The 24,709-nt window shown below is 35.6% G+C and overlaps 4 protein-coding genes across 9 annotated transcripts in view; 2 read left to right on the top strand and 2 right to left on the bottom strand.

Moving 5' to 3' along the window:
- Positions 1-24,709, bottom strand: part of LOC137576548 (cyclic nucleotide-gated channel beta-1) — an 88,373-nt gene that overhangs the window by 47,996 nt on the left and 15,668 nt on the right. For all 6 annotated transcript variants that reach the window (XM_068289726.1, XM_068289727.1, XM_068289729.1 and 3 more), the window contains exon 2: positions 6,223-6,563. In XM_068289726.1, the coding sequence (XP_068145827.1) occupies positions 6,223-6,448 (226 nt within the window). In that variant the 5' untranslated portion in view covers positions 6,449-6,563. The remainder of the gene's footprint in view (positions 1-6,222; positions 6,564-24,709) is intronic.
- LOC137577837 (uncharacterized) lies at positions 15,167-15,685 on the bottom strand. Its single transcript, XM_068291392.1, has 2 exons — positions 15,584-15,685; positions 15,167-15,508 (listed from the first exon to the last, which is right to left on the bottom strand). The coding sequence occupies exons 1-2, from the start codon at positions 15,638-15,640 to the stop codon at positions 15,167-15,169; spliced, it is 399 nt and encodes a 132-aa protein (XP_068147493.1). The 5' UTR covers positions 15,641-15,685.
- On the top strand, positions 16,888-18,423 carry LOC137577411 (uncharacterized). The gene is made up of 3 exons (XM_068290874.1): positions 16,888-17,115; positions 17,175-17,856; positions 17,921-18,423. The coding sequence occupies exons 2-3, from the start codon at positions 17,794-17,796 to the stop codon at positions 18,341-18,343; spliced, it is 486 nt and encodes a 161-aa protein (XP_068146975.1). The 5' UTR covers positions 16,888-17,115; positions 17,175-17,793; the 3' UTR covers positions 18,344-18,423.
- On the top strand, positions 19,365-19,820 carry LOC137575692 (calmodulin-like). Its single transcript, XM_068288327.1, has one exon. It carries the CDS (start codon positions 19,365-19,367, stop codon positions 19,818-19,820), a length of 456 nt encoding a protein of 151 aa, XP_068144428.1.

Here is a 24,709-nt window from a genome sequence, read left to right as displayed (position 1 = left end):
CAACCACTTGAGCAAAGCTAAATCCATGGCCATCTAACTGACTGTTTTTCCTGCCTCACCGCCCCCTGCCTGGGTAGCTATATAGACTGGATCTCTCTGTGTGTGCCGCTATCAGTCTTTTTATCTACGTCTTTCTGTATTTTCTTAAGCGTACTCAGAACCACACCTGGCCGCCTGCCAGAAGCAATGCCCGTGCCAGGGGGGCCACCTGCACACCAGCTCACCCAGGCTGCTTGCATTCGTAATTGCGTTACAGACTTTTATTGGCGCCAGCACACCCAACGCAAACGCAAACGCAAAACCCAAAGCCACTCTTGATGCTGCCCATGTTCCTATCCTGTCGTGTCCTTCCTCCATTCACAGTGTCGCCGACAAAGCAAATCCTGCCTTTAGTTGAAAGCGCTGCTGTGTGTGCCAACTTTAAGTGGCCCTTTGTGTTATACTTGCCGTACGCACTTTCAGTATAGCGTTACTCCATCTTTTCCCTTGACTCTTTCGACCATGCAACCAGCCAGCCAACCAGCCAACCATCAACCTCCTCCTGGTCTTGGCCACGAGTTGGATGTCATCTCACTACACAAATGACAATTAAAACCCAGCCGTGAGCCATCGGCAACAACATTGTGGCAAATCTCAAGTGGAAGTCTGTTTGCCCTGATGCTTGCAACTATTTTTAAATCCTTTTCGTTAGCGTACTTTGTAAAGAATTTTTTAAAGCGAAATTCCGCTAAAAACGTGAACGAGAAATGGCAGGAGAAGTAAAAAGATAGCGAGAAAGACAGCGACGCTGTAAAAAAAAGGATGGCAAAATTCAATTTTCATTTTATCCTCTAGCTAAGCTAAAAACCAGCATGACATGGCAGTAGTCATTTCTGCATTAGACAAAAGAATGAAGAGAAGAAGATCGAGAAAAAATTTCTATACCTACAATATAGTCCCTTGTGAATAAATTTATGCATTTCAAGAATGATTTGCAATCTTATGTATATTAACACTATATTCATGAAAAAATTATGTATTTCGAGTAAAACAACATAACAAATAATTATTATTATTATATAATGAACTGATGGATCTGCCAGTCTGCATAAAACAATAGAGTGTAAATGACAAGACCGAGGACTATACATTAGGACTAGGACTTTCAGGAGTATATATTAATATCTATCCCATCTTTATTCTCTCTATGTTAATAGATTTCAATTGACGTTATGAATGAATGTTAATGAATCCTAAAACGTTTGTCTAAAGTGCTTATATGTGGTTTTAATAATTAGTTGTAAACACTTTATACTTCAATATTAACTTCAATTCAATCCAATTCAATGATGCTCTCATAATCCACATGTAAGTATATGATGCCTCGTTTGGCTTCCATCCGATAAATTTTGTAGATTGCATTACAGTGAAACCACTTTAAGTGGAAGAAACCAATGTAGTATCATGGCACAATTGGTAAACTAATCCTTTCATTGTAAACATCACCAGCTTTACACCTTCATATCCCCTTCATAACACCCTTCCGTCGTCTTGACCGTTGCTTAACATCTTGCAAATTGCTTTTTATAATTGAAATACTCAAATTACATATGACCATGGACGGGTAACTAAACGAAAGGCAATCAAATTGTCAGCTAAGTTTACAAAACAGAAACCGAAACAGGAGCAGAAGGAGAAACTGCACCAGGAGAAAGACATAGGATGAGTGTATCCTAGACATGGATAGAGAGAAAGAGAATAAGACAGAGACTTAAGTAAAGACATTGCCCGGTCTGGCTTGTCTCGTTGGGGACTTTAATCGCTTTTGCAACTTTCTCGAAAATAAAGCCTGAGTGAAAGCCAAAGAGCATAAATTCTAATTAAAAAACTACGTATATATACCTACATATTTGGCTCTGGATGTAGAGAAGCCAGGTGGGTAAATAAAACTAATTATACATGGGAAAGACGTGGAGGCTATGGAAAAAAATGCAAACCAAAAATAAAGACTCTTTAAATTCTGTTCCAGAAATGTGAAATGGAAAAAGTTTTTGACAAAAAAAATAAAACCAAAATGAAGCAAGTAAGTCGACTCGTCGACTTGGGTATACCATACACCTGGTGAAACAAATATTTCTTATTTCGAAGACCAAATGTATGTCTATTAAATTGTTTTTACATGTCTTATACTATGTGCTATCTCGCTCACTCTACAAACACACGAGCACTCTAGCGCCGCTACTAGCCAACGTCCAATTCTGGCCTTGTGGACCGCGTAGTAAAATACGTTCATACGCATATTTTACATGTTTCTAGTCCGATTTCAATAAAATTTGGTAGTTTGGTAGAAATAGATAAGATAAATTAGTCTGCCAAATTTAAATGCGATAGTCAAAAAACTAAAGGAGGAAATCGTTTTTTTCTAAATTATGGAGGCGGAAGTGGGCGTGGCAAAATGTAAAAATATCTAAATTCTCCGCGCATACTATGCCAGTACTACTAAATTTGGTGACTTTAGCTTTGTTAGTTTTTGATAAAATCAGTTTTGTTTAATTTGCGGGGGCGGAAGTGGGCGTGGCAAAATGTTTAAATAGCCAATATCTGCGCGTCTATTAAACTAGTCTACATACTAAATTTGATGTCGGTAGCTATCATAGTTTTGAAGGAAATCACTTTTATGTAAATTCCGGGGGCGGAAGGGGGCGTGGCAAAAAGTTTAAACAATTAGTTTCTGCGCGCTAACTAAACGAGTATATAAACCAAATTTGATGTCTCTAGCTGTTATACTTTTTAAGAAAAACAGCTTTATGTGATTCCTGGGGGCGTAAGGGGGCGTGGCCGAAATTCCAAATTACTCTGAACATGTGCATACTACACGAGTATACATACCAAATTTGGTGGCTCTAGCTCTTATAGTCTCCGAGATCTGCGTGTTCATACGGACGGACGGACGGACGGACGGACAGACGGACATGGCTAGATCGACTCGGCTGTTGATCCTGATCAAGAATATATATACTTTATAGGGTCGGAGAAGCTTCCTTCTGCCTGTTACATACATTTTGGCGACTTTAATATACCATTTCACCCTATGGGTGTATGGTATAAAAAACACATACAACTATGTCTGGCGGTGAAGTCTGAAAAATATATAAAACTTTGCAAAACTTTCAAACTAGAAATAGTGATAGAACGAGACAGAAACTCTCACAGAAATAAGGAGAAAGAGAAATGAGGAGACAAAGAACAAGAGAGAGACAGAGTAGCGCCAAGCTGGTTAGAAAGGGCTAAATCAATGATGCAGTTGGCTTAAAACCTTCTAAGCTCAATTATGTCTGGCTAAAGACAAAGAACAACAGAAATAGGAGAAACGAGAGAGAATGTAAGGTGGAAGGAGAGGGAGACAAAAAGCTTTAAGGCTCCCAGAGACAAAGAGTCATTGTCAATGACTTTGGAACGTTTTGACTGAACAAAGGCCAATGAAAGTCATCGAACAAATCGAACTGAGCCTTAAACCTAACATTCAGAAATTAAATTTGTAGAAACAATCGATAGTATTAGCTGAAAAATTTAGTTATTTCTTGTAGTTTTAAATTAATTGTTTAAGAATTCTAAAACTATTTTTCATTAAAACTGTATAATTTTTAATTCAAACGACTCTGCAGTTATAATATACCCGAATATGTTTTGGTTATCGTTTGATTAGATTCTATTTTTATCTTCATTTGCCTATGCCACTCAGTTAGTTAACAAAAAAATCTGATAGAAAACGCCCCAAAAAGTAGGCAAATGATTCAATTTGCTTTGATTTCTAAAACCAAAAAAAAAAGGGGGAGAAAAAAAAGAACCCTGAGAATAAATAAAAGCAGAAGGAATAATCTATATATAGAGCTCAGTTGTAATGTATTTCACTTTATTTTTATCCAGTGTATGTATGTGCAAGTCAAATTTAATTTACTGACTTTGATCAAAGCCCTAGTGAAAATTGCCTTTGTCAACGACCCCAAAAAGAAAAAAACCGAAACATCCAAAGCCCAAACAAAAAGGCCAACAGAAAAGAGTACAACAAAAAAAATGAGCAAAAAAGAGGGAGGAGTAAATCCAAATGACTGGAGAGAGAGAGAGAGTAAGTAAGAGGGAGGGGAATGTCAGGAGCAATGTACTAAAAATTGTTCAACGCTCAAAGGCAAGAGAATGGAAAAAATTATGGCAAAAGTTGCGAAAAAACACAAAACTTTGTTATTCTAGGGTTTTTCACCCATCTCGCTCTATTGCTTTGTCTATCTCTTTTCGCTCCCTCGCATCCCCTCCATTTTTAATGGGGCGTTAAAGCGACAAGTTTTCCTTTTGGTTAGTCATTAAAAGCCAAGTTCATACGATAAATGTCAATTACAATCACACATATTTAAGGAAAATGCACTTAAAGACCATTAAATGCATTGCTCATACGTCATGTATGCCATTGGCAAATTCAAAGGCAAATTTAGTTTGCCTTAGTTTGCCTAGGATAAAAACAAATACAATCGAGCAAATAAATCTAAGTGGCGTGGATCTGAAACTGGTCTGGTCTATGTTCCTAACGAGCCCCAAATAATACGGATTTATGCCCCCTACAAATGATAAATTGAATTTCATTCAAAATTAACTGTAAGCCAAGCAACCGAAGAGAGAAAACGTGCCAGGGCAACAAACAACAACATCGTGTTCTTGCCTTGTATTAAAGAAAAATCTCTCTATTCTCCAACATATGCGGCAAAACTAAAGAAGCACTTGGCGTGGCCTAACCCAACACACACATACAACACCCAAGTCAGCCTATGAATCTAGGGTCTGACTGTGGGTATCTGTGGGGGTTGGCTTTGGCGACCGCAAGATGAAATTAGGACAAACCCAAGACGACAAAAGCAAGCCCAGAATCGATTCGAACCGTAACCAGAGCATATGCCATTTGGTCTTGACAATTGCCTAAGCATATTTGTCATTTGATTGATTTATATTGCCAGCTAGGCCACAATCGAAAAAACAACAACGTTTTCCCTTACCAAGACCATTAAGGGCTGTCGTGCTTTTGCGCCATATTAAATTGGCCAAGATTGTAGTATAAGAGGCTTTGTCAAATCAATTCTCAGTCTTCTGGTCACTATTAGTCAGATTCTTGCTCACACTCTTTTCCTTCTTATCTACCAGTTAAATGTCGCTTCTCTTACGCCTCCCACAGATTATCTCTAAGTTAACCTGTGGCTAATTTTAACTCATGGTATACATTTTAATAAATACTTTTGCCAAAAGGCAAACGCAAGATCACAGTGTTATTTTCTCGGCTTATTTTTTGGGCTGCTTTTTGATCCAAATTAAATCTAAACATTTAGATAGTTAGCTAAATAGTTTGTTTAGTTTATAGTTCAACGAGTATAAAGGTTAGACATGAATCGGTTTGTCCACTTTGGTGTGGAATGACGTCAATGATGACACCATTTTGCTCCAAAAGGTCATAACTGGGTAATGAATCATAGTTATGACGTCACTAACCCAGAAATATTCGAAGAGAAAGCGGCTTGAAGCTACATGCGATCAAATGTCAACTTTCTTTAATTATTTTAAGATGAAATTTATTTTACTCTTATTTGGTATAAAGAGTTCACGTAAAGATCGACATATTTATAAAAGGTTTCTAATGATTTTGTTGTCAAAATATTAATACCTCACGACTTAAAATATATATAAACATGAAAATCTTTCATAAGTATAAACTATAACTTAATACAAGTATTTGAAAGTCCTTGTATTTCTAAGACTTACAAATTTAATACCCCATGGTTGAACTACACAAAACATTTAATATAGTTTACAAATTTTATCATCTATGAAATCGGTAAGTGAAATTATTGCTATTCAAAGACAAATTTGCAATTATTGCTAAACAAAAACAAAACAATTCGAAAAATTTCCAACTCTATGAATGGAATGAATGATGAACTTGATGTTTTTGCTACACAAAATACAAGCATGCAGGAAAAGTATCTGACAGATCCCAATAAAATTGATTGATGCTTGGTGGTTTAAGGTGGATTGTTCTGTTTTTTTTTTTTTTTTTTTTGGTGGTGGTGGGACTACATTGGTTAGAAGTGGCTCACTAACTGTGGTTCGTTCGTGCGGGATATTCAAGTGTTTGTTTTTTTTGGTTGAATTCTGTTTGTTTGTTTGTTTGTTGGTTTTCAAATGTTTTTAAACTAATTCACATACCTGTTGAATATCTTGGCGTTGTGGAGGCATCGGATGAGTTGCCAATACAACCGCCATAGGAGAAGTGATGACTACTCGAACCGGTGCCAGAGACAATGGCTATTTCATCCAGCTCATGGCCAGGTGAAGTGCCCGCCGAGACCAGACGTGTCGATGATGTTGCCGAGTTGCCCTGTGAATTTTTGCGTCCACGTAGTGAGAGCACCAGCCTTTTGGCTGTGGACATGCCCACACAGTCCAGATATTAAAGGCCTTGCTCCTTTACTCTTTTGCCTTTTGTGTTTTTGTATTTTGGTTTTATTTTTTTGCTTGTGTTTGATATTTTTTTTCAATTAGAGTCTCTGCAATGGCAAAAGTTAAATGAAATTGAAATGAGAAATTTTTCTTCTGCATTTTTTGTTAATAATTTAGATGTTGGGGGGGAGAAAAGAAAAAAATGAAGAAAAGAAGCTTCAAAGGAATATGATAATATCTTAACAGTCAGCTAGGAATTTTCCATTTTTATGCTTTGCCAGCTCGAGACAATGCGGCATGTGAAGGGTAAAGAGACAACATAGGGAATGGACTTTCCGGCACAGAGATCGAGAGGGAGAGGGAGAGTGAGAGGGAAAGGAATGGAGCATTTTCATCTTAAATTATGCAAATGCTTGCAATCAAGGCTAGAACGAAATGCTATGAAATAAAAGGCGAACGAAATGATTGCGACATGAACAAAATATATGACTGGAAAATATTAGCATATGAAGTGCTTAAATTGAACAACCAAAGCTAGAGAGATGGAGGGCAACAGAGAGTGGATTCAGAGTGAATGTTAACAACAAAAAATCGGTATAAAAATTCCACTAATATTTCATTTCTATTTTTTATTTAGGATACCAAATTTAATCATATAATTTCCACTGCTTCATGGTTTCTATTTTCTAATAAATTGGCTGCCAAAAATGAGGTTAACGGCCTAATAAGAGTCATTATGTCATGTTTTTTTTCAAGATAAGTATTAGGTTATACTTATTTATGTTCACTTTAGTTAAAACAAAACTCTTCGATTCTAGCTAATTACTAAAACTTAATCGTTTATTGGTTTTAACTTATCTACGGTTTGAGTTATCATTAAAATTTGAACTTGAAACTCCTACCAAACATCATGAAAATTTCCATGTATACTCTGAATTGCAGCTCTGGAAGAGATTTCCCTTAACCATCTACGGCACCTAAAATTCCATACTTTGCTCATGTGAAAAATTGTTATTTGTTATTAAGCTCGGACAATGTTATTTATTTTCAACTAATTAAAGGTGTACCTATAGGTGCTTTGTCCAAGTAGGTGGACAGAAGGGGCGTCAATTGTGGTCAATTTTTCGTTGTATGAGACACAAGCGGCTAGAGTTGGTTCACATGCTACATTTGCAGGCACATGAAAACTTGTCCCTGGCAACTTGTCAACTTGTCCTTCATTCCACTTCACATTTTGTGGCTGTCACATTCGTGTGACAAATGGACACTTGGCTTTGGCTTTAAGAATATACACTTTCATATCAAACACATTTTTTTTGGGCATTAACTAGCACTAACGGTGATTTGGTCACCAAATAAAGTTCAGGTGAGATCAATTCTAAGAAAAACGTAGTCATTGGAACCAGGAAACAGTATTGAGTAATAACATTTATTGTCTCAAGTGCATAAAGTTATTATAGCGAAGGGAATATAAAGTTTTTCTATTGACTATTTAGAAGTCCTTGCAATATTAATGTGAATTCGGCTAGTTCTAAGAAGTGTTAGGGTAGAAAGCAGACAAATGCTTTTGCGAGACCTGCAGCATCTTTGTCGCCTGAAGAGTAATTACAGTTCGACTATTTGGTGAAACTGAAAAGGATGCTTCTCTTTTGTGCTGGCTTAGATTTCATCAATCTCTCTCACTCTTCTATTATGCCACTACTCTATGCCAGCGCCCAGTTGCCAGACTCCTCTTTTGCCTCTAATTAGTTGCCTTTTTTTTTGGCTTTTTGTTTTTTGTTTCTAGTCCTGGACAAATGTCAGAGTGGCGCGAGATTGATGGTCATACATTTTTTATGCTCTCCTCCTAGCGAGAGAGAGAGAGAGAGGAGAACTAACCCAACTCAGCACAGGACATAGGATATAGCGCACATGGCACTGGAGAAGGAGAAAGCCCGGGAGACATTTTTGCGTTGAGCGTTGGATCCACATTAATTAGCTGCGGGACAGGCGAAAAAAAAAAAAAAAAAACATTGAAGCTGTCTCAGCTCAAATAGCAGCTAAAATGCAATTAAATATTGTCAAATAAACAACAATTTTCATATGAAATTGGATCAAGCTAAACTAAGTGGATGTATACATATATCTACAATATATGTATGGAATGTATTTCCATATGTCTAGTTAAACCAAAAGCGATTTGTGAATATTGCCAAAAAACTTTTCAATTGAAATAATATGAAAAGCGTTTTCCCAACGGAGAACCAAAAAGAAAATAGAGAAAGGCATTACCATATTTTCGTGTGCCAAACGATAGAAAGAAGGAGGCGAAAGAAGGAGGTTGAAAGGATAAAATAAAATTGCATTTCTCTATTTTTGTTGATGTTGTTTTTTACGTTTTTCTATATTTTTTTTCGGTCTCTTACATTCTTTTTTTTTGTGCGACAAAAATTCAACAACGGGAATTGCAAATGCTGTTGACACTTGCACAACGCAAACAATTGGCTACCGAAATATACCAATCTCTCACCTGAAGCTAACCTGACATCAACCCCCTCCTCTACCCCACCTCTTACGCCCACTGAGCATCACCTAACCACCTAGCTTAACTCTCACCATCTTCTTCTCGTTCCCGCCTGCGGCCATCATCTCAAAAACCATTTGAAAGTGCAATTTCTACTTTTGCTTGGGGTTTCCTGTATTTTCGGAATGAGAAAAAAACTTCCTATACCCTTGCAAAAAACTAAAAGCGTGATTTTAGATTTTAGATATTAACTAATCGCTTTAATTAAAACCACCGAATAAGGATTAAATATTTAATTATCTGATTTTTCAAACGCTTTTAGAAAACTTGCTCTAATTTTGTTGTAGGCACTTCCAAAAGGTTGAGTAAGTGTATAGAAGAAATTTTCCGAGGCTTGAATTTGAAAATTTGTTTGAATTTGAAAATTTGGTCTGTTTTCTATGTATTGAGATAGATTTTGAAATACTAATGACGTGTCAATATACTAAAGAAACTTTTTGCAATAGTTAGCTACAGGATGTCATCCTCATAAGAGTCAATTTTATTTTGTATCTATATAATTCGAATGAAACATGGCAAATTCATCGCGAACAGGTCAAATATTATGTAATTTTATTCATTAGCATTATTATTCTAAATTGTCATATGAATCGCTTCTCTTTTAGCTGACCAACTCTGCGTATGCTTAATGAAATTTTGCCTCGCTTCTAATCCATCGTATAAGCCCTGCTATCAGTAATAACAAACACTCTCAAAGGCGACGTAATGTTTTAAAGATTTAAATTCACTTGCATTTAATTTCGCCCAATACCTAATGGTTTTTTAATTTCCAAAATTTATTTGTACTGCTTTCATATGAAAGGTATTTTTAAGTCGGTACTCTCCCCATCCCCTACACTGGGAATTGTTGTCATACTTTTTTGGCAATTTTCATGTTTGCCTTGTCGGTTGCTGTTCCTTCTGCTGCTGCTGCTGCTAGGGGGCAATATTTGATTGCCTTTTGGGTCTGCCAGAGGAGAACATGCGAATATTTTTCCTACATAGTATTCCTTCTTCCTTTTGATCGCTGTTTTTTTTTTCTTTGTTTTTGTTCTTTTTTCCTTACATTTTCTCTTTGCCTAATCAGGAAAAGGAAGTGTGCCATATAGACCACAACAAAACAAATAAGAGAAAACAATTTTTAAGTTTCTATTTTGCTCCTTTTTTTTTTCTATTGTTATTATTATTGTTTGTGTTTTTTTTTTCTTTTGTTTTTTTGGTCGTGTGCAACATCTGCAGTTAAGTCTCTGCAATGCTGTTGAGTCATAAATCATATTTGCTTGGGGCTTTTCCTGCCACTCCTACCGCTGCCTCCCACGTCAACAACATTTCAATCAAAAAGTGTTGCAAGAAAAAAAAGCCCAAAAAATGAAGAAAGAAAAAAAGAATCCCACAAATTTGTTATTCGTCACGTAGCCTCAGAGCAATGTAAAGAGTGGCATGATGTTTGCTGTGTGTGTGTGCGTGTAAGTGAGTATGTGCCATGAGTGTGTGTGTGTGTGTGTGTTAGTCAAAAGGGCGTCTTAGCGGCAAAGAGTTTAAAGTCAGGCCAAAAAGCATTTAAAGTGGCCTAATATGTTAATATTGGAATCCAATAATATGTAGCTGCTTCCCACTTCTATAATATTTTTCTTTTCTGCCTTTCTTTTCCACCACATTCCACCAATACATTTAACATACGTTTTACATTCCAAGCACACACACACACACACACACGCGGGGAGAGTTGCAGGGAGTCAGAAGGAAAGCAGATATAGAAAAAAGAGGAGACCAAAGAAAGGCAGAGGGCGAGAGAAAGAGAGTGCGAGACCAACCTAACTTATCAAGTTTACACTCAACTGAATATTTAGAGTCCTTGTTGAGTTTTTTACTCCTAACACCGCCCCTCCCTTTTAACCAAAACACACACACCATACACGCACATACACACACACACACACACTTGTATATACATGTTTTCCCTTCTTCGTCTACTGGTTTTTGCGCATAGCGTATTAAATATTAAAATGATAAGGCATGAGAAAATGTTAAAGAGGGAAAAATAGAAATGAGTACAAGGGTAACGCATGTTGAAGAGGGGGCAACGGTGTATGGGAGGGAAGGTGCTAGCTATTTTGTTGGTTTCTATGTGGAAAGAGAAAACGAGGAGCAGGGTCTGACAGCATTTTTTTCTGCTTATTCCACTTCTTTTGTGGATTTACATTTCTCTCGGTGTATAAGCATCTATGTGGATGTGTGTGCATCCAGTTATCATTTTGTTATGGCCAAAGCTAAGCTGATTTTGGGTTTTTGTAATCTCTTTGTAGAAAAAAATATATTAAATGATAAGGAATTTGTTTCTGTAGTTTAAAAAACCGCATAAAAACATGAATATTATATCATCATCAACTGTAGTAAGTTCCGTTTCATTTTTCAACTAACAATAGATAAGTTTAACTCCTCTTAAGCAGAATGTGATATTAAGTTAAACAGCTTTAACTATATCCAAACCAATCACACAGTCGAAGAAAAATAAATAAACAAATAAACGTGCAATTATTTTGAGAAACCAATTTTAATCCTTTTCCTATTGATTATACAAATTTCTAGTCTTCATTTTACCATTACTTTTCTTGTATATACATATCTTGATTCCAACACAATTTCTTGTTAAAGCATTTGCCCCAGCCAACAGCCGTCCTTTTAGTTATCTCCACACTAATGTGTAAGAGGATATTCATGTTCAAGGGTTTGGTACTTTATTAGTAAGTAGTAAAGATGTGGAAAGGGGTAAAAACAGTTTATTTGGAAGCCTAAGTAAGACACCGCCACCATCAAGTCTATTGATATTTACCTTAAACTCTGAATATATCTTATTATATCTAAGAAATAATAACTAAGAATAAGAACCTTGAGCTTTCTCTTAATATATTAAAAGTAAAAGCTTGTAGGCTATTTGGAACTTATTTAGGATAGAAGGTATGTGGTTTTTGAAAACGATTCTTCTTCAGATTGACCAACGAAATATACAAAACGAAAGAAAAGCATACAACAAAATTAAGTCATGAAGATTCATATGACATATGTATAAAACCGAACAAAAATGCAGCCACGCTCTGCGGAAAACACTTAAGATTGTAATAACGGAGCAATATCAAGTAACCAACGCCGAGCATGGAATATAAACAATTTTCAACACTCGAAAACGTGGGTCATTAAAATCCTAGATTCTAAGATTTCATTTACATACACAACACCTTTGTGAATAAAATCAGTTCATATTTTGAATTCAACGTATGAAGACTGGGTTATTTTCCTTCTCTCTGGAATCCCTCTTCAATAAATTTAACAAATACTTTTCCTATATTTGTCCTACAACCAAAAAAACGTTGACCAGTCAGCAGTCAGTATTTGAAATAGCTTAAGATTTTTTGTTATTTTTTAAAAAGTTTCTTATGATAATAAAACTAGATTGAAACTAATACATAATGTAGCAAAACTTAAACGCGAAAAATTACTTGCAGATTTCTGCAATTAAATATAATGATAATGAAGCATAAACCATAATACACTGATACAATTCTGAGGTTTCTAAGGACCAATGTGGTATGTGGAGAATCCCTTGCATAAAGTTGTAAGTTTTTAAGGCTTTTTCTAATGTGAGGCATCATTTGATACGCTAGAAAATGTGATAGAGTTACACCTAGTTAAACCAACTAAATTTTGTAAAGCTGTTATCATAGAGGTCTTAAAAGATTACAGATATCACACTTACAATCATTATGTGGTCATTTTTTACACTTGCAAATATTACAAACCACATTAACTTAATAAACTTGGAAAAATGATTTCAGTTTATGTTTATTTTTTTAAGTTAATTCTTTCGAAAGAAAAAAAAAAGTTCAACAATTTTAACTGCAATTTATTTTCTTGTATGCTATATCATAAAAATCAACTATAAAGTTTAATGAAAAAATTGGTTATGCAAAGTGTGAAACATGGCCTAAGGCTTTCTCTTATATACAGTCAGCAGCAAAATTTATAAAAATCAGCTGCCACGTTTTAAGTATCTCCCACTCGCTCTTACACAATATTCGTAAAATATTTTCATTTTCATTTATTTAAACAATTATTTTGCGCCTGAGTTAAGATCACGAAACAACAAACCAACCAAATGCCCCGCATTTTTAATGCAAATTTATATGACCAGCTGAATATAGCAGCTGCATATCCGTTTACCATTTCTACCACCTTTTATGGCCCACACCAGAAAAGGGTATATACATTCAGGAGTTGGGATCGAATTGTTTCATCATGCAAAAGGTCAATCTCGTTACTTTTTTATCAAACTTTTCTGATTTCCAATTACATAAAATTCTATCAATTAAGTTGAATTCAAATTGAATAAGAATAGTATGATTAAACTCCTGAATTAAGGCTAATTATTTCATTTGAGTTAAGTAACTTTTGTAATTTTCTTTTGCTGAAGAGTATAAAAAAGTCGTTGTCAAAATTTTATTATCTTCGCTATCTGGTTTTAATATGCAATTTTCATTTTATGCATATACATACATATATAAAATAAAAGAGAAAGAGAGATATATATCTTGTTGCAATTATCGGGTTTATTTTGTGCAATTTTTAATTAAGGCAATTTAAAACTCAATTTCAGGTTTCCTTTTCAAATTCAGTTTCTTCTGCTGGCTCAGTTTATGTTGTTGCAGTTTTTTTTGTTGTTTTTATTCGTTGTCTTGTTAATTCTATTACAGGCAACCTTTTTCCGCCCTTTGGAGATGCATCTCCTGCATCACCTGGTGCAAACTCGACCTCGATTGTGGCCCCAACAGCAAACTAAACTACCATCTCCATCCATCTCCAACTACTCCTTTTGCGCCTGCCAACGTTTCGCACGAAGTGCAATTTATAACTGCACATACGTGAGCAGTAAAACCTTCAACAGACCCCAAGACCCCCGACCCCCGACACCCCAGATCCGACCCCAAGAACTAAGAACTCAGACCCAACGCACTTCCATCCTTCTGAATGGTGGTGGTACATAAACATTTTTGTTAGCTCCGCTTTAGTTTGCCATTGTGGAAAGGTGGCCAACTCCATCACCTTCTTTTCTCTCTCATCCATTCTAGTGATCCGCTAGAGCGCATATAAACAAAAAACCGGGTGGATGTGCAAAAAAAAAAAAATAGAAACGAACGCCACGCCAGAACAACAGCAACAAACAAAAAACAACTAAAAATGGGCCAAAAGGGGTGGGGGCTGCTTTAAGGGCGTGTAGAACAATAAAAAATGCCAACTGTGTTGTTGGCTCCAAGCTTCAGTTGCAGTTTTCAGAGTCGGTGGCTGCAACAAATTTGCTGGCATAGCAAAGGCGAAAATATGTGCCAACCTGGCAAACTTGGTCGAATGTAGGGAAAGGAATGCCAAAAGCAGCAGCAGCAGCAACATCAGCCAACAAAACAGGAAGAGGAAAGAAAATTTTTGCTTTATTGGCAAAGTCGAAGATGGAATGCGCTTTTGCCATAGTATAGCAGCAGGCAGCTCATTCAATTTCTTGTGTGACACAACAAACACATAAAAAATGCAACTATCTTTAAAGTTGATAATTCAACTGGAAAAAATGTGTTTTTTGCCAACATTGTAAACTCATTCATGGTCTGGATTTTTTTGAAATCCCTCTTAGCCATGGAGTCTTTTGAGTTATATGAGTAATTCGGTAAGACAATGGATTCGATTAAAGAATATCAAAATGTGCCCACTTTAACAAATTCGTTGCCCACTGTCCTTATTCAATATGTTTATTTACAAAATATAAATAAAATAACAGTTTTACGTTTCACTGAATATTGTTTTGTGATGGTGGGTAAAAAATATACAGAACAGTTGATTGGATAATCCTTTGATTTGTTCGATTTTTCCATTAGTTTGTTACTTTTTATTGTTTGAAAAGCCATAGAACTTCTCCATTTTGTTGCTTCAACAAAAGGGGAAAGCCATTTTACTAAGACCATTATAGAATAAATAGATGCATGGATTTTTTTAAACGGATTCAATTAAATAACAGCAGATTAAATGCTTTAATTATAAATAAACTGCATAGAAATAAGTAATATTTACTTATAGTTCCCATTCTTTATTCTTGAACTGCAAATATTATTTCAAGTTAATATTATTTTATTTATTCTCCATTTCCAAATAATAATCAAACTCATGGGTTGCCACTTCAAAGCGTTTCATCCGCTCATGATATTGTCCGAAAAAGAATGCCTCCAACTGATATGTCTTATAGGCTCGGTAATACCCTTCATGAACATAACGACTGTTGAATGCCCACACACAGTGATTGGGAAAAGCCCAGATATAACGACGAACTCCATCAATATCCATGTCACAGGGTTGGTGAGTTGTCTGCAAATCCATTGGCATGTCGGGTATCGGGACATCGCGATAATTGCGACGAATGTGCAATAAACTTATGGGACTTGAGACCTCTTTCATTGGTGGCAGAGAACGGGCCTAGAGTTGGGTGAGATAAAGAGAGAGACAGAGTTTCCATTTTTGTTTTGTCCCTGATTATTTTTTGAGGCTTACTTGAACAAAACACATCATTAAAGATAATTGTAGAAATCGTTTGAGTTTAAAATACATTTTTTATGTGAAAGCATGTATGTGTGTGTGTTAAATGGGCAGATATTGCAGAGTGTACTAAGAGTTGAACTAGCCAAATGACAGTTGAGGATATTAGAAAAGTCACTCAAAGGACATGTCCTGCCAAAGAGTAGGCGATGTAAAGTGACAGCCAAGTGTCATGACTCTTGATAATGGCCCAATAGCAAGACCAAACTCGATCGATGAGAGCTCATTTCAAGTGTGAAAATAATATGACATCAGTAATCAAGGCGTTGACACAAGTATCCACCCCCTAGCCTCTAGGCTCTAGCCTCCATCCCATTCGCATCACCCCACCCACTTGCACATATTGATTTCATTTTCCAAAAAGGCTACGAGGCGGAAATGGGCAAAAAAATATCTAAAAAGGAAATGTGAAGGGACACACGCACACGTCACCATGAAATAGAATAGATAGAGGGAAAGAGAGAAAGAGGGAGGACTGAACACTGTCATTAGCAGCATTTCCAGTTTAGATTCCATTTTTGTCGCCTTTTTTCGTTTGCTTTTGCTTTAAATTAGAATTCTCTGGCATCCTTGGCATTGAATTTTCTTACCTTAGGTTTAGGTTAGATAGTGGCGCTTATACGGAATGCTGTTTGGCTAACCTAAAGAATTTTGGCTTCCTTCTATGTATGTATGTAAGTCCTCTATCCATGCAACCCTTAACAGTTAATTTTCGATTCAATTAAGTAAAGGGCCAGTTTGAAGTTTGTTGCTGCAGTCAGCCCTCAGGTGAAATTTTCCATCCCAGCGCCATGTGTGTGTGGAATGTAAATATTTCCCTGGCAAATTGCAAAGATGGATGAGCACAAGACTATGCAAAGAGAGAACGTGGAAGAGGGAATGAGGGAATGAACCTTAATATTGTAGCTTAGGAGAAGGGCTAGCAAAAGATTGTCCGATTATAACTTTTCATCGTTTTTTTTTTACATTTTTTAGACCAACCTTGAGCAAACAAGACTATTAGTTACCTTTGTGTGTTTTGTCCCATTTAAGCGTTATATTTTTATCAAATTTAGTGTAGAGTGAAGTAGAAAATATTAAAATGAAACAAATATCGATTGATAAATATAGATAAGCCCATGAAAATAGAAGTGATGGCTCTGTCTCCTACTCAAATCGAATCGACTTGAGAATGCATTGACATTGGAGCACCTGAATAATTAAATTTAAAAAGATAATTCTGAGTTCTTTTCAGTTTTATCCCAAAAACGCCAGCAACTTAGCAATTTGCCACAAAAATGTCAAATCAAAGTTTTTAAATGTTGTTGAGTCTTTTTTCGTGCTTGCAACAATAAAGCTACGAAAAGGATAGGAAAAATTGAAAGTGCGCTAACACTTCGTCCCTTCGACTCTCTTCGTTTTTGTCCTTCTCTGTGTCTGTCCATTGAAGCATGAAAATGCGATTAAATTTTAAGTGTTTAACACTGATTATTTTGATTTTTATAGTGGTAAGTGTGAAAATAGTTCGTGATTTTAATGATTATTGAAAAATGAACCAATTTTATAGACTAACGTTGGTGAGAGCAGAAGTATTGCATCGTTAGATAGGAAGACAGATGCCTTCAATAGCACCACTTCCATTCCACTCAACACTAGAGTGAATTCTACAAAAGGACACACAGAAGAAACCGTTTTTCATGAAACATCGTCATTTTCGAATTCAACATCATCGTCATCTTCATTGACATCTCCATCTTCATCTTCATCGTCACCGTCATCTTCATCTTCTGCAGTGATGCTGCAGCATATAAAGCGTCGTGATAAACGTGAAATGGAACCCGATATGCCATTCGATTTTCAAACAAAACATTTATTCTGTGATCTGGATCAAAAAGGTCGCTCATTATATATCGATAAATATCCGAATCATTGCATTTGGGTATGGAATAATCGATATGCCCATGAGGGATTCTATCGCGTTTTCAAAATCTATCAATTGGAGGCATTCACTTTTGGACAATATTTCGAACGCATGCTTCATTATGAAATTGACGTACATTCATGGGACTATACATCAGTAAACATTTAGTAGGCCTTCAAGTTAACATCATTCAAATTATTATTTTTTAATAGCAAATAGAGAAAAATTGGATTAGGTGTAACAAAAAATTGTCTATGTGTTAAATATGAAATTAACTTTAAATTTATTGTTGATATCAATAATAGGTCTTTTGTTAAATTCCACATGGGTAGGTAGCTGATGTAACAAGTGCAAGAAAGCTTTATCCTATTTTGCTAACATTCTGAACTTAGACTAACGCCAAAGCGATTAATCATGAAGGAGTTGTCAAGGATGCTAAAAATGACACAAAAGTAAACTCCTCATCGGTTACCACATTGATTATGGCTGACAAACAGGATGGAGACCAGAAACCCATTCCAACAGTCTTAAAACATGTTGTGCGACGTCGCGAAATGGCACCCGATATGCCATTTAGTCTTCATGTTAATCATTTGCCCTGCGATTTGGATTCATTTTTGAGGACTAAACTCCTTCGATATTTTCCCAATCATTGCATTTGGATATACAATAATAGGTATACCCATGAGGGATTCTATCGCGTCTATAAGATATATCAATTGGAAGCTTTCTTATTTGGCCAATACTATGAACGTCTCAAGCGGTACGAAATAGATCCTCATGCATTTGACTATTCGTCTGAAGTCAAATCCTAAACACAATCTCAAATTATTGTAGTCATATCATTTGTAAGACATAATAAGTTGTAAATAAAAAAAATTTTGGGAATAATAAATCAACTTTGTGGACTTTTAACAAAAAAATGTGCAACTCAACAAAAAATGTTTATTTACCAAGAAACTTTGATGACCCTTGTCTCCACAAAAGTTGTTGGTCTTGCAAATTTTATTATAAAATACATATTTACACAATATTATATTAGCCTATGTGGATTTAAAGAAATAGATAAACAAAAACGATTAAACAATGAATAAAATTTGTTGATTTATCACATTCTTTTAATCCTTATTCTTATTTGCCTATGAGAAGGGCTACAGTTAAGGGCTTAAAAAGTTTATTAGTTAATTAGTATATCATCAATGGGACAGACAGATTATCTCAGCAGCAGATGTTAATAAACTTATGCTTATTTATGAACTAAAATCTTAGCTATACTAATCTACAAAGAGTCACTAATCGTTTTAAAGATTACAAAAAATGCTGCTCACGAATAAATAAAACAATAAATAATATTGATAAATTTCAAAACCTTCGGTAATGATAGAGATTTATGATTTTGAACCCAAAATTAATGATTAATTTCCATCCTGGAGTGAAGGATTTATCGTTTGGAATTATCGTAATTGCTATCTGTAAAATTTGAAGTAAATGACTGATCTATTTTGGGTTTGTTTGTTAAACATTATTTTGTGATTGATTTCATTTTTCTTTGCTTTGCTTTGGTCGTTTTTTTTTTTTTTAGCTAGCAACACAAATTGAATTCTATAAAAGCGGAAATTTGATATTTTTTCTGTTATCTAACATAAGAAAGGCGGGGCGAGGTTGAGTCGAAGAGGAAAAAAGCAGCTGCTCAATTTCCCAGAAATGAAAAAATGAAAACCAAAGCAAACAAAGCCAAACAAATCAAACATCTAACCTCTCTCTCTCTCTCCCTCCCTCTCTATCTGTCGATTTGGCAGCGGGTACAAAATTTTTAGTTTTATCCCATTTGCAGTTATGAATCCTTCTTCTGATATTAGCCCTGAGGATTTGAAATATTTTAAGGAAGCTTTTGCACTTTTAGATCTTTCCGATGATGGTCATGTTACCATCCAAGAGTTGGCTACCTTTATGCGAACTTTGGGTCATGAGCCAGCCGATGCAGATCTCCAGGCATTGATCAATGAAGTGAATATGGATGGATCGGGGGCCATTAATTTCGAAGAGTTTTTAACTATGATGCAACGGAAGATGAAAAAACCATTCCAAGATGAAGAGTTGCGGGCCGCATTTCGTGTGTTCGACAAAGCTAATACTGGCTATATAGATAAGCACTCTATTGCCGAAGTCTTCATTGCCGTGGGTGAGCATCCTAACAGCGATGAGATGGATGAATTAATACGTGAAGGTGATTTCGATGGGGATGGCAAACTAAGTTTTGAGGAATTCGTTCATCTGATGAGCCAAAAATGATAGAAAGTGAGGGGAACTAGATGCCAATACTTTTGCATAACATCTAGGATTTAATTGGAATTGAATTAAATTTTGAAGTATTCATTCAATTAATAATGATTATGTAGGCGATTATATTAATAATATATATTGGTACATATCGTTTTCTACATATATCATTCATTTTGGAAGATTTCTTCTTTTGTCTTTTAATTGAAATAATCAATCATTGCCATGTAAAGTGAATTGGCTCCTGGTGCTACTTGTGGTTTAGGTTTTAGCCTTTTCTTTACTTTCGTTAATATTTATTTTTTTCTGTGGTATCTGTGGAAACGATTTGTGTGGGTGCAAGTGTGGGTGTGTGTGTGTGTAATTTGTAATTTTGGCAATCATCAATCAGCTGTTGTCAGGCTGACGAGTTGGGATTTCTTTGTAAAAACCTTTTTTTCGGGCTACGTTTTCCTGTTGCTTTTAGCTTTGATTTATTGATGAGTTGGCAAAAACTCAAAAGGGAAAACTCAAACAAGTTTCATTTTAATTATTAGACCATTTTTCATTTATATTTATGTAATTTTTATTATGATTTTTAATCAAATTCCGAACAAACAAATTCTACATCAAATATTTCAATTAAATGCCTGAAAAAACAGAGATAGAGAGCAGGATAAAGAGATTGAGGGAGGGGAGCCACAGCAAGAGCGGTAGATGTAAACTGAGACAGACATGGTGTAATGTTTGTCTTTCTATTTTTGCCTTACCAGCCAACTTTTCCACATGAATTGTGGAGTAAAAGTTGAAATTGAGTTTTCTTAATGTACACACACTCACACACACTCTCACACAAACACACAATCACGCACACTGGGTACAGTCATATAGCATCATATAAATACGGACACACAAAAGGATGTTGTTGGTTGCCTCCGACATCTTCCCTGTGGAGATACTCGCTGCAAGAAATGTCAAGAGAACCGAAGAGACACGAAACCAAAGAGGCAAGAAAAAAAATACTCCCAACGGCCAAGCAATGGCAGCAGCCTTAAGTAAAAAGTAAAAAAAAGTTCTTTATATAATTTTCGATCGAAACAAATTGTATACTCTAATTTTGTTAAAGATATTCTCAAGGGTTTTTTAATTAGAGCTTAGCAAGTTGCATTCGCAAGTCTTTTACAATATTAAAGATGTTTGTTACTCAACACTGCCAAAAAGTGTTAAAAAGCCATTAAAGCACTAAGTAATAACAATTCGGATGAATCTTGTAATTTTTTTTTTTAAAAGGGTTCTAAGAATTCTTTTAAGTAATATTATATTTTCAGCTCTAATAAGCAAACAACAAATAACAATAAAGCAAAGATTCTACAGTTGCTACAAAGTTTTACAACCCTGTCAGAATCGGGGTCACCAATTTGTACAAATAACAATAGCTTTGTGAATTATAAGCGAACAAAACTCTAATGTAAACATTTTTGCGATAACTGTGTTTAAATTTAGACAAATAGCTAAAGATAGATGATGGAGTTTGATAAAGAAGAAAAGTCATAAATTCACTTGTTTCCGGCGCAGATTGTGCAATTTTCTTTTTGCTGCCAAATAAAACAGAAGCGAAATGAATTTTTTTTGTACGCTTTTTATGTACATTTTCCTCTCTGACGTTTTTTTCTTCTTTAACCACTTCCGCTTTTGCTTCTCTTCCGTCTTCTCATTTATTATTATATACACTTAATGTACTCGTTACATATATGAGTGGTAAATTTTTGTTTCGTTCTCCGTTTTTTTTTTGATTTTATATATTTTTTTTTTTTTGTTTGGTTCTTTTTGACTCTGCCGCTTAATTTGCGAAGTGTTGTAAAGTAAATTGCCAGACAGTTGATTAATGCATTTTACAGGCAGGTGGCAGCAACATAGAGACTGGGAGGGAGAGAGAAAGGAGTCGAGAGAATCGGCTGAAACAGATTACTTAATGACACTGCCGACCGCGGGGCGTATGAGCAATGTTAATGAAATTTCACATCAATGAGTGTAAGCGTGTCTGTGTATGGAGAGTTTGTGTTTGTATGCGTGTGTGTGTGTGTGTGTATGCAATGTTAATTTGCATCGCAATAAGAAGAAAACTTGTAAGCTCAAACTGTAAACTGTGAAACATTGTAAGCAACAAATTGAGGATGAGGAGACTCCGACAATAATAAACGAAGGGAAAAAAATACACGAGAAAATGCAGGAAAATAAAACACAGTGTGGCTTTTCCTTTTTATCTAAAGAACGGTGGAGAGGAGTGCAGAAAGAAGAAGCGCAAAGAAAGCAGCTGCAAGCCTTTTGGCCTATGGCATTTAGGTGCCATCATAGGCAGTGCAACCTGTCATATGCAGGAGAATGCCTGCTGTTGCTGTTGCTGTAGCTATTGCTGTTCTTGTCGTTGCCTGGCGGGCATGTAAAAATATGGCACACGTTGCGTATACGTCGCACACACACACATACACAAGGAGACGAAGTTACACTCACACACAAAACCTCTATATACATACATACATAGATATACAAAATGTGTGGCAACATGGCTGGGAAATTGAGAAAACGTTGCATGGGGAAATGGCGAAATGGGAATGGGAAGAAATGTGAACAAAGAAGGAAATGTCTTGTATGCGTGTGTGTTTGTGTGTTTAAGGAGAGGTAAGACACGAGTCGAGATGGAGTGCCAGCCAGTGCCATCGACATGAGCCGTGACGTTAGGCTCATTTATTTATTATTTCCTCAGATTGAAGCACTATCAATAACCATGTGCAAACAAGGCGAGAAAAGACTCGAGAGCCAACACGAAAAGGAAACGCAAACGATGAACACAATACAAAAAACCCTCCTCACACACACACACACTCACACTCACACGAAAAGCAAGCATGGATGGAAGAAAAACAGAAAAAAGAAGTAGGCGCGCATTTTACCAACATCTGGGCTCTAGAGAGCTATAACTTGAAGCCTTTGTTATTGGCATATAGTCGTAAGAATCAAGTTTACAACTGCCTGAAACCCAAAGTTAGGTAATAATATTTCTTCACGGATGATAGCCTTTACATATCAGTACATACTATATTGCTTAAGGATAAATTTCACTAGTCAATGGTTTTAAGCGATAAAGCGAAACTTTTGCTCACATTCCATCAAGTCTTGCAATGTTGTTAAAGTTGCTTTCATTTAAAATGCCTTTCCAAAGAAGGCAATACATTAAATTAAAAAAAAGTCTTCTATTTCATCAAATTTATCTTTAAATTCATTAAAATTTGTCTTTATTTACTGCTTTAGTTTTTCTATGTTTGATGGCTTTTGAGTTTGCCTTTAAGACGATTCTTTTCATACTACAAACCTTTCATTAAATCGGATTAGAAACTTAGACTAAACAGCTAAATAAGTAGGATTAGCAAAAGAAGTTCCTTTTATCTTTTTGTTTGTTTTCTTACCTTTTAGAATTATAGTATATGTTTATTTACATGTGGAACTATTTTGTTTTTTTAATATAACTTCCAAAAGGCAAACACTTACCTTAAAATATTCGTATATTAAAAAGATATGTGAACAATTTTAGAAACCTTTATTAATGCATTTTAAATATTTATTTATAATTATGTTCGTCAGCTGTGCTCTGTCATGTGTGAAAATCAATTTTTCTGCTGTTCTAGATAATTAAAATACAAATTGTTTCGCGGATTTTCACATTCTGACTTTAGTCTATAAATTTATCAGCAAAAAAGAGCAATCTATATAATATTTTATAGGGTATTCAAATAGTAACAAAATTGCATTTCAGCAATGCTTACACAAATATTTTTGTCAACTTTAAACTTTCTTTTGAGTTCCAGAAAGTGGCCCACAATAGATTTAAATGATAAAAACATTAATAAAGAAAAGATTAAAATAACCTTTTTTTACAAAAAGAACCAACCAGAAAGGGAAAAGGTTTCATTTGAACAACTTGGAAAATTTGACATCGTTATTTCGGGAGACCAGAATGCTTGGGATCTAAGAAGATTTGCCATTTAAAGTAGGCTTTGTCACAGTTTTTGCTTTAATTTAACAACTAAAAAGAAAGGACTTTAAATTTGCCTTAATTTATATTGTTTGCCATTTTTTCCTCTCCACCATAGGGGTCCATTGTGGGTCCACAGTCAACCCTTTTGCTTTTTGTTTTTTTTGTTTGTTATCTCTTGTCCATTCTTTGCTAAGATCTGTATCACTCTTTGTCTGGGTGGGTCTGTGTGTGTGTGTCTGTTGGTTCTTTTTCGCTTTGGCACAACTATTTGCATAAATCAAAACCGTACAACTTTATACACACATAGATATTCTAGACTAAAGTCCCACGTGCGCTATACATTTAGGCGGGCATTTTATTATTGTATTTTTTTTCTACCTTTACATTTTCTTCTCAATAGCTTTTTTTTTCGTTGGTTGGTGATTTAGTACCCACCGCTTAATGATGTCAATCTGAGCGTGTTTGGGCTTTAAACTAAGGCCGTGCATATTTGCCAACAAATGTTTGAGGCATGGGGTCGAAAGTAAGCGAGTTTATTTGACCAAAACGTTCCCGCAGTCGCCTCATATTCATCCGTACATACGTCATAAATGTGTGCCTACGTGTGTGTGTGTGTGTGTGGAGGCAACATGAAAAAGCAATCTACCAGGCCAAAAAAAAAAGGGGCCATCCATCCAACCAAGTAACGCACACATACAAATACACACATACAAAAAGGTTAACCCACACTCGAGTACTCACTCTGATACGGACAAGAGGAGATGCTTGCCAAAAAAATTACATGGACCATTGGTCAGCAATAACAACAGCAACAGCAAAGGCAACAACAACATGGCGAAAAGGCCGCAACAACCCTTAAAACATTAAGGGTACGGGTATACACCTACTC

The sequence above is a fragment of the Drosophila tropicalis genome, unplaced genomic scaffold (genome assembly GCF_018151085.1).
Source record: "Drosophila tropicalis isolate 14030-0801.00 unplaced genomic scaffold, ASM1815108v1 contig_593, whole genome shotgun sequence".
Taxonomy (NCBI): Eukaryota; Metazoa; Arthropoda; class Insecta; order Diptera; family Drosophilidae; genus Drosophila; species Drosophila tropicalis.
This window is presented reverse-complemented; position numbering and strand designations above follow the sequence as displayed.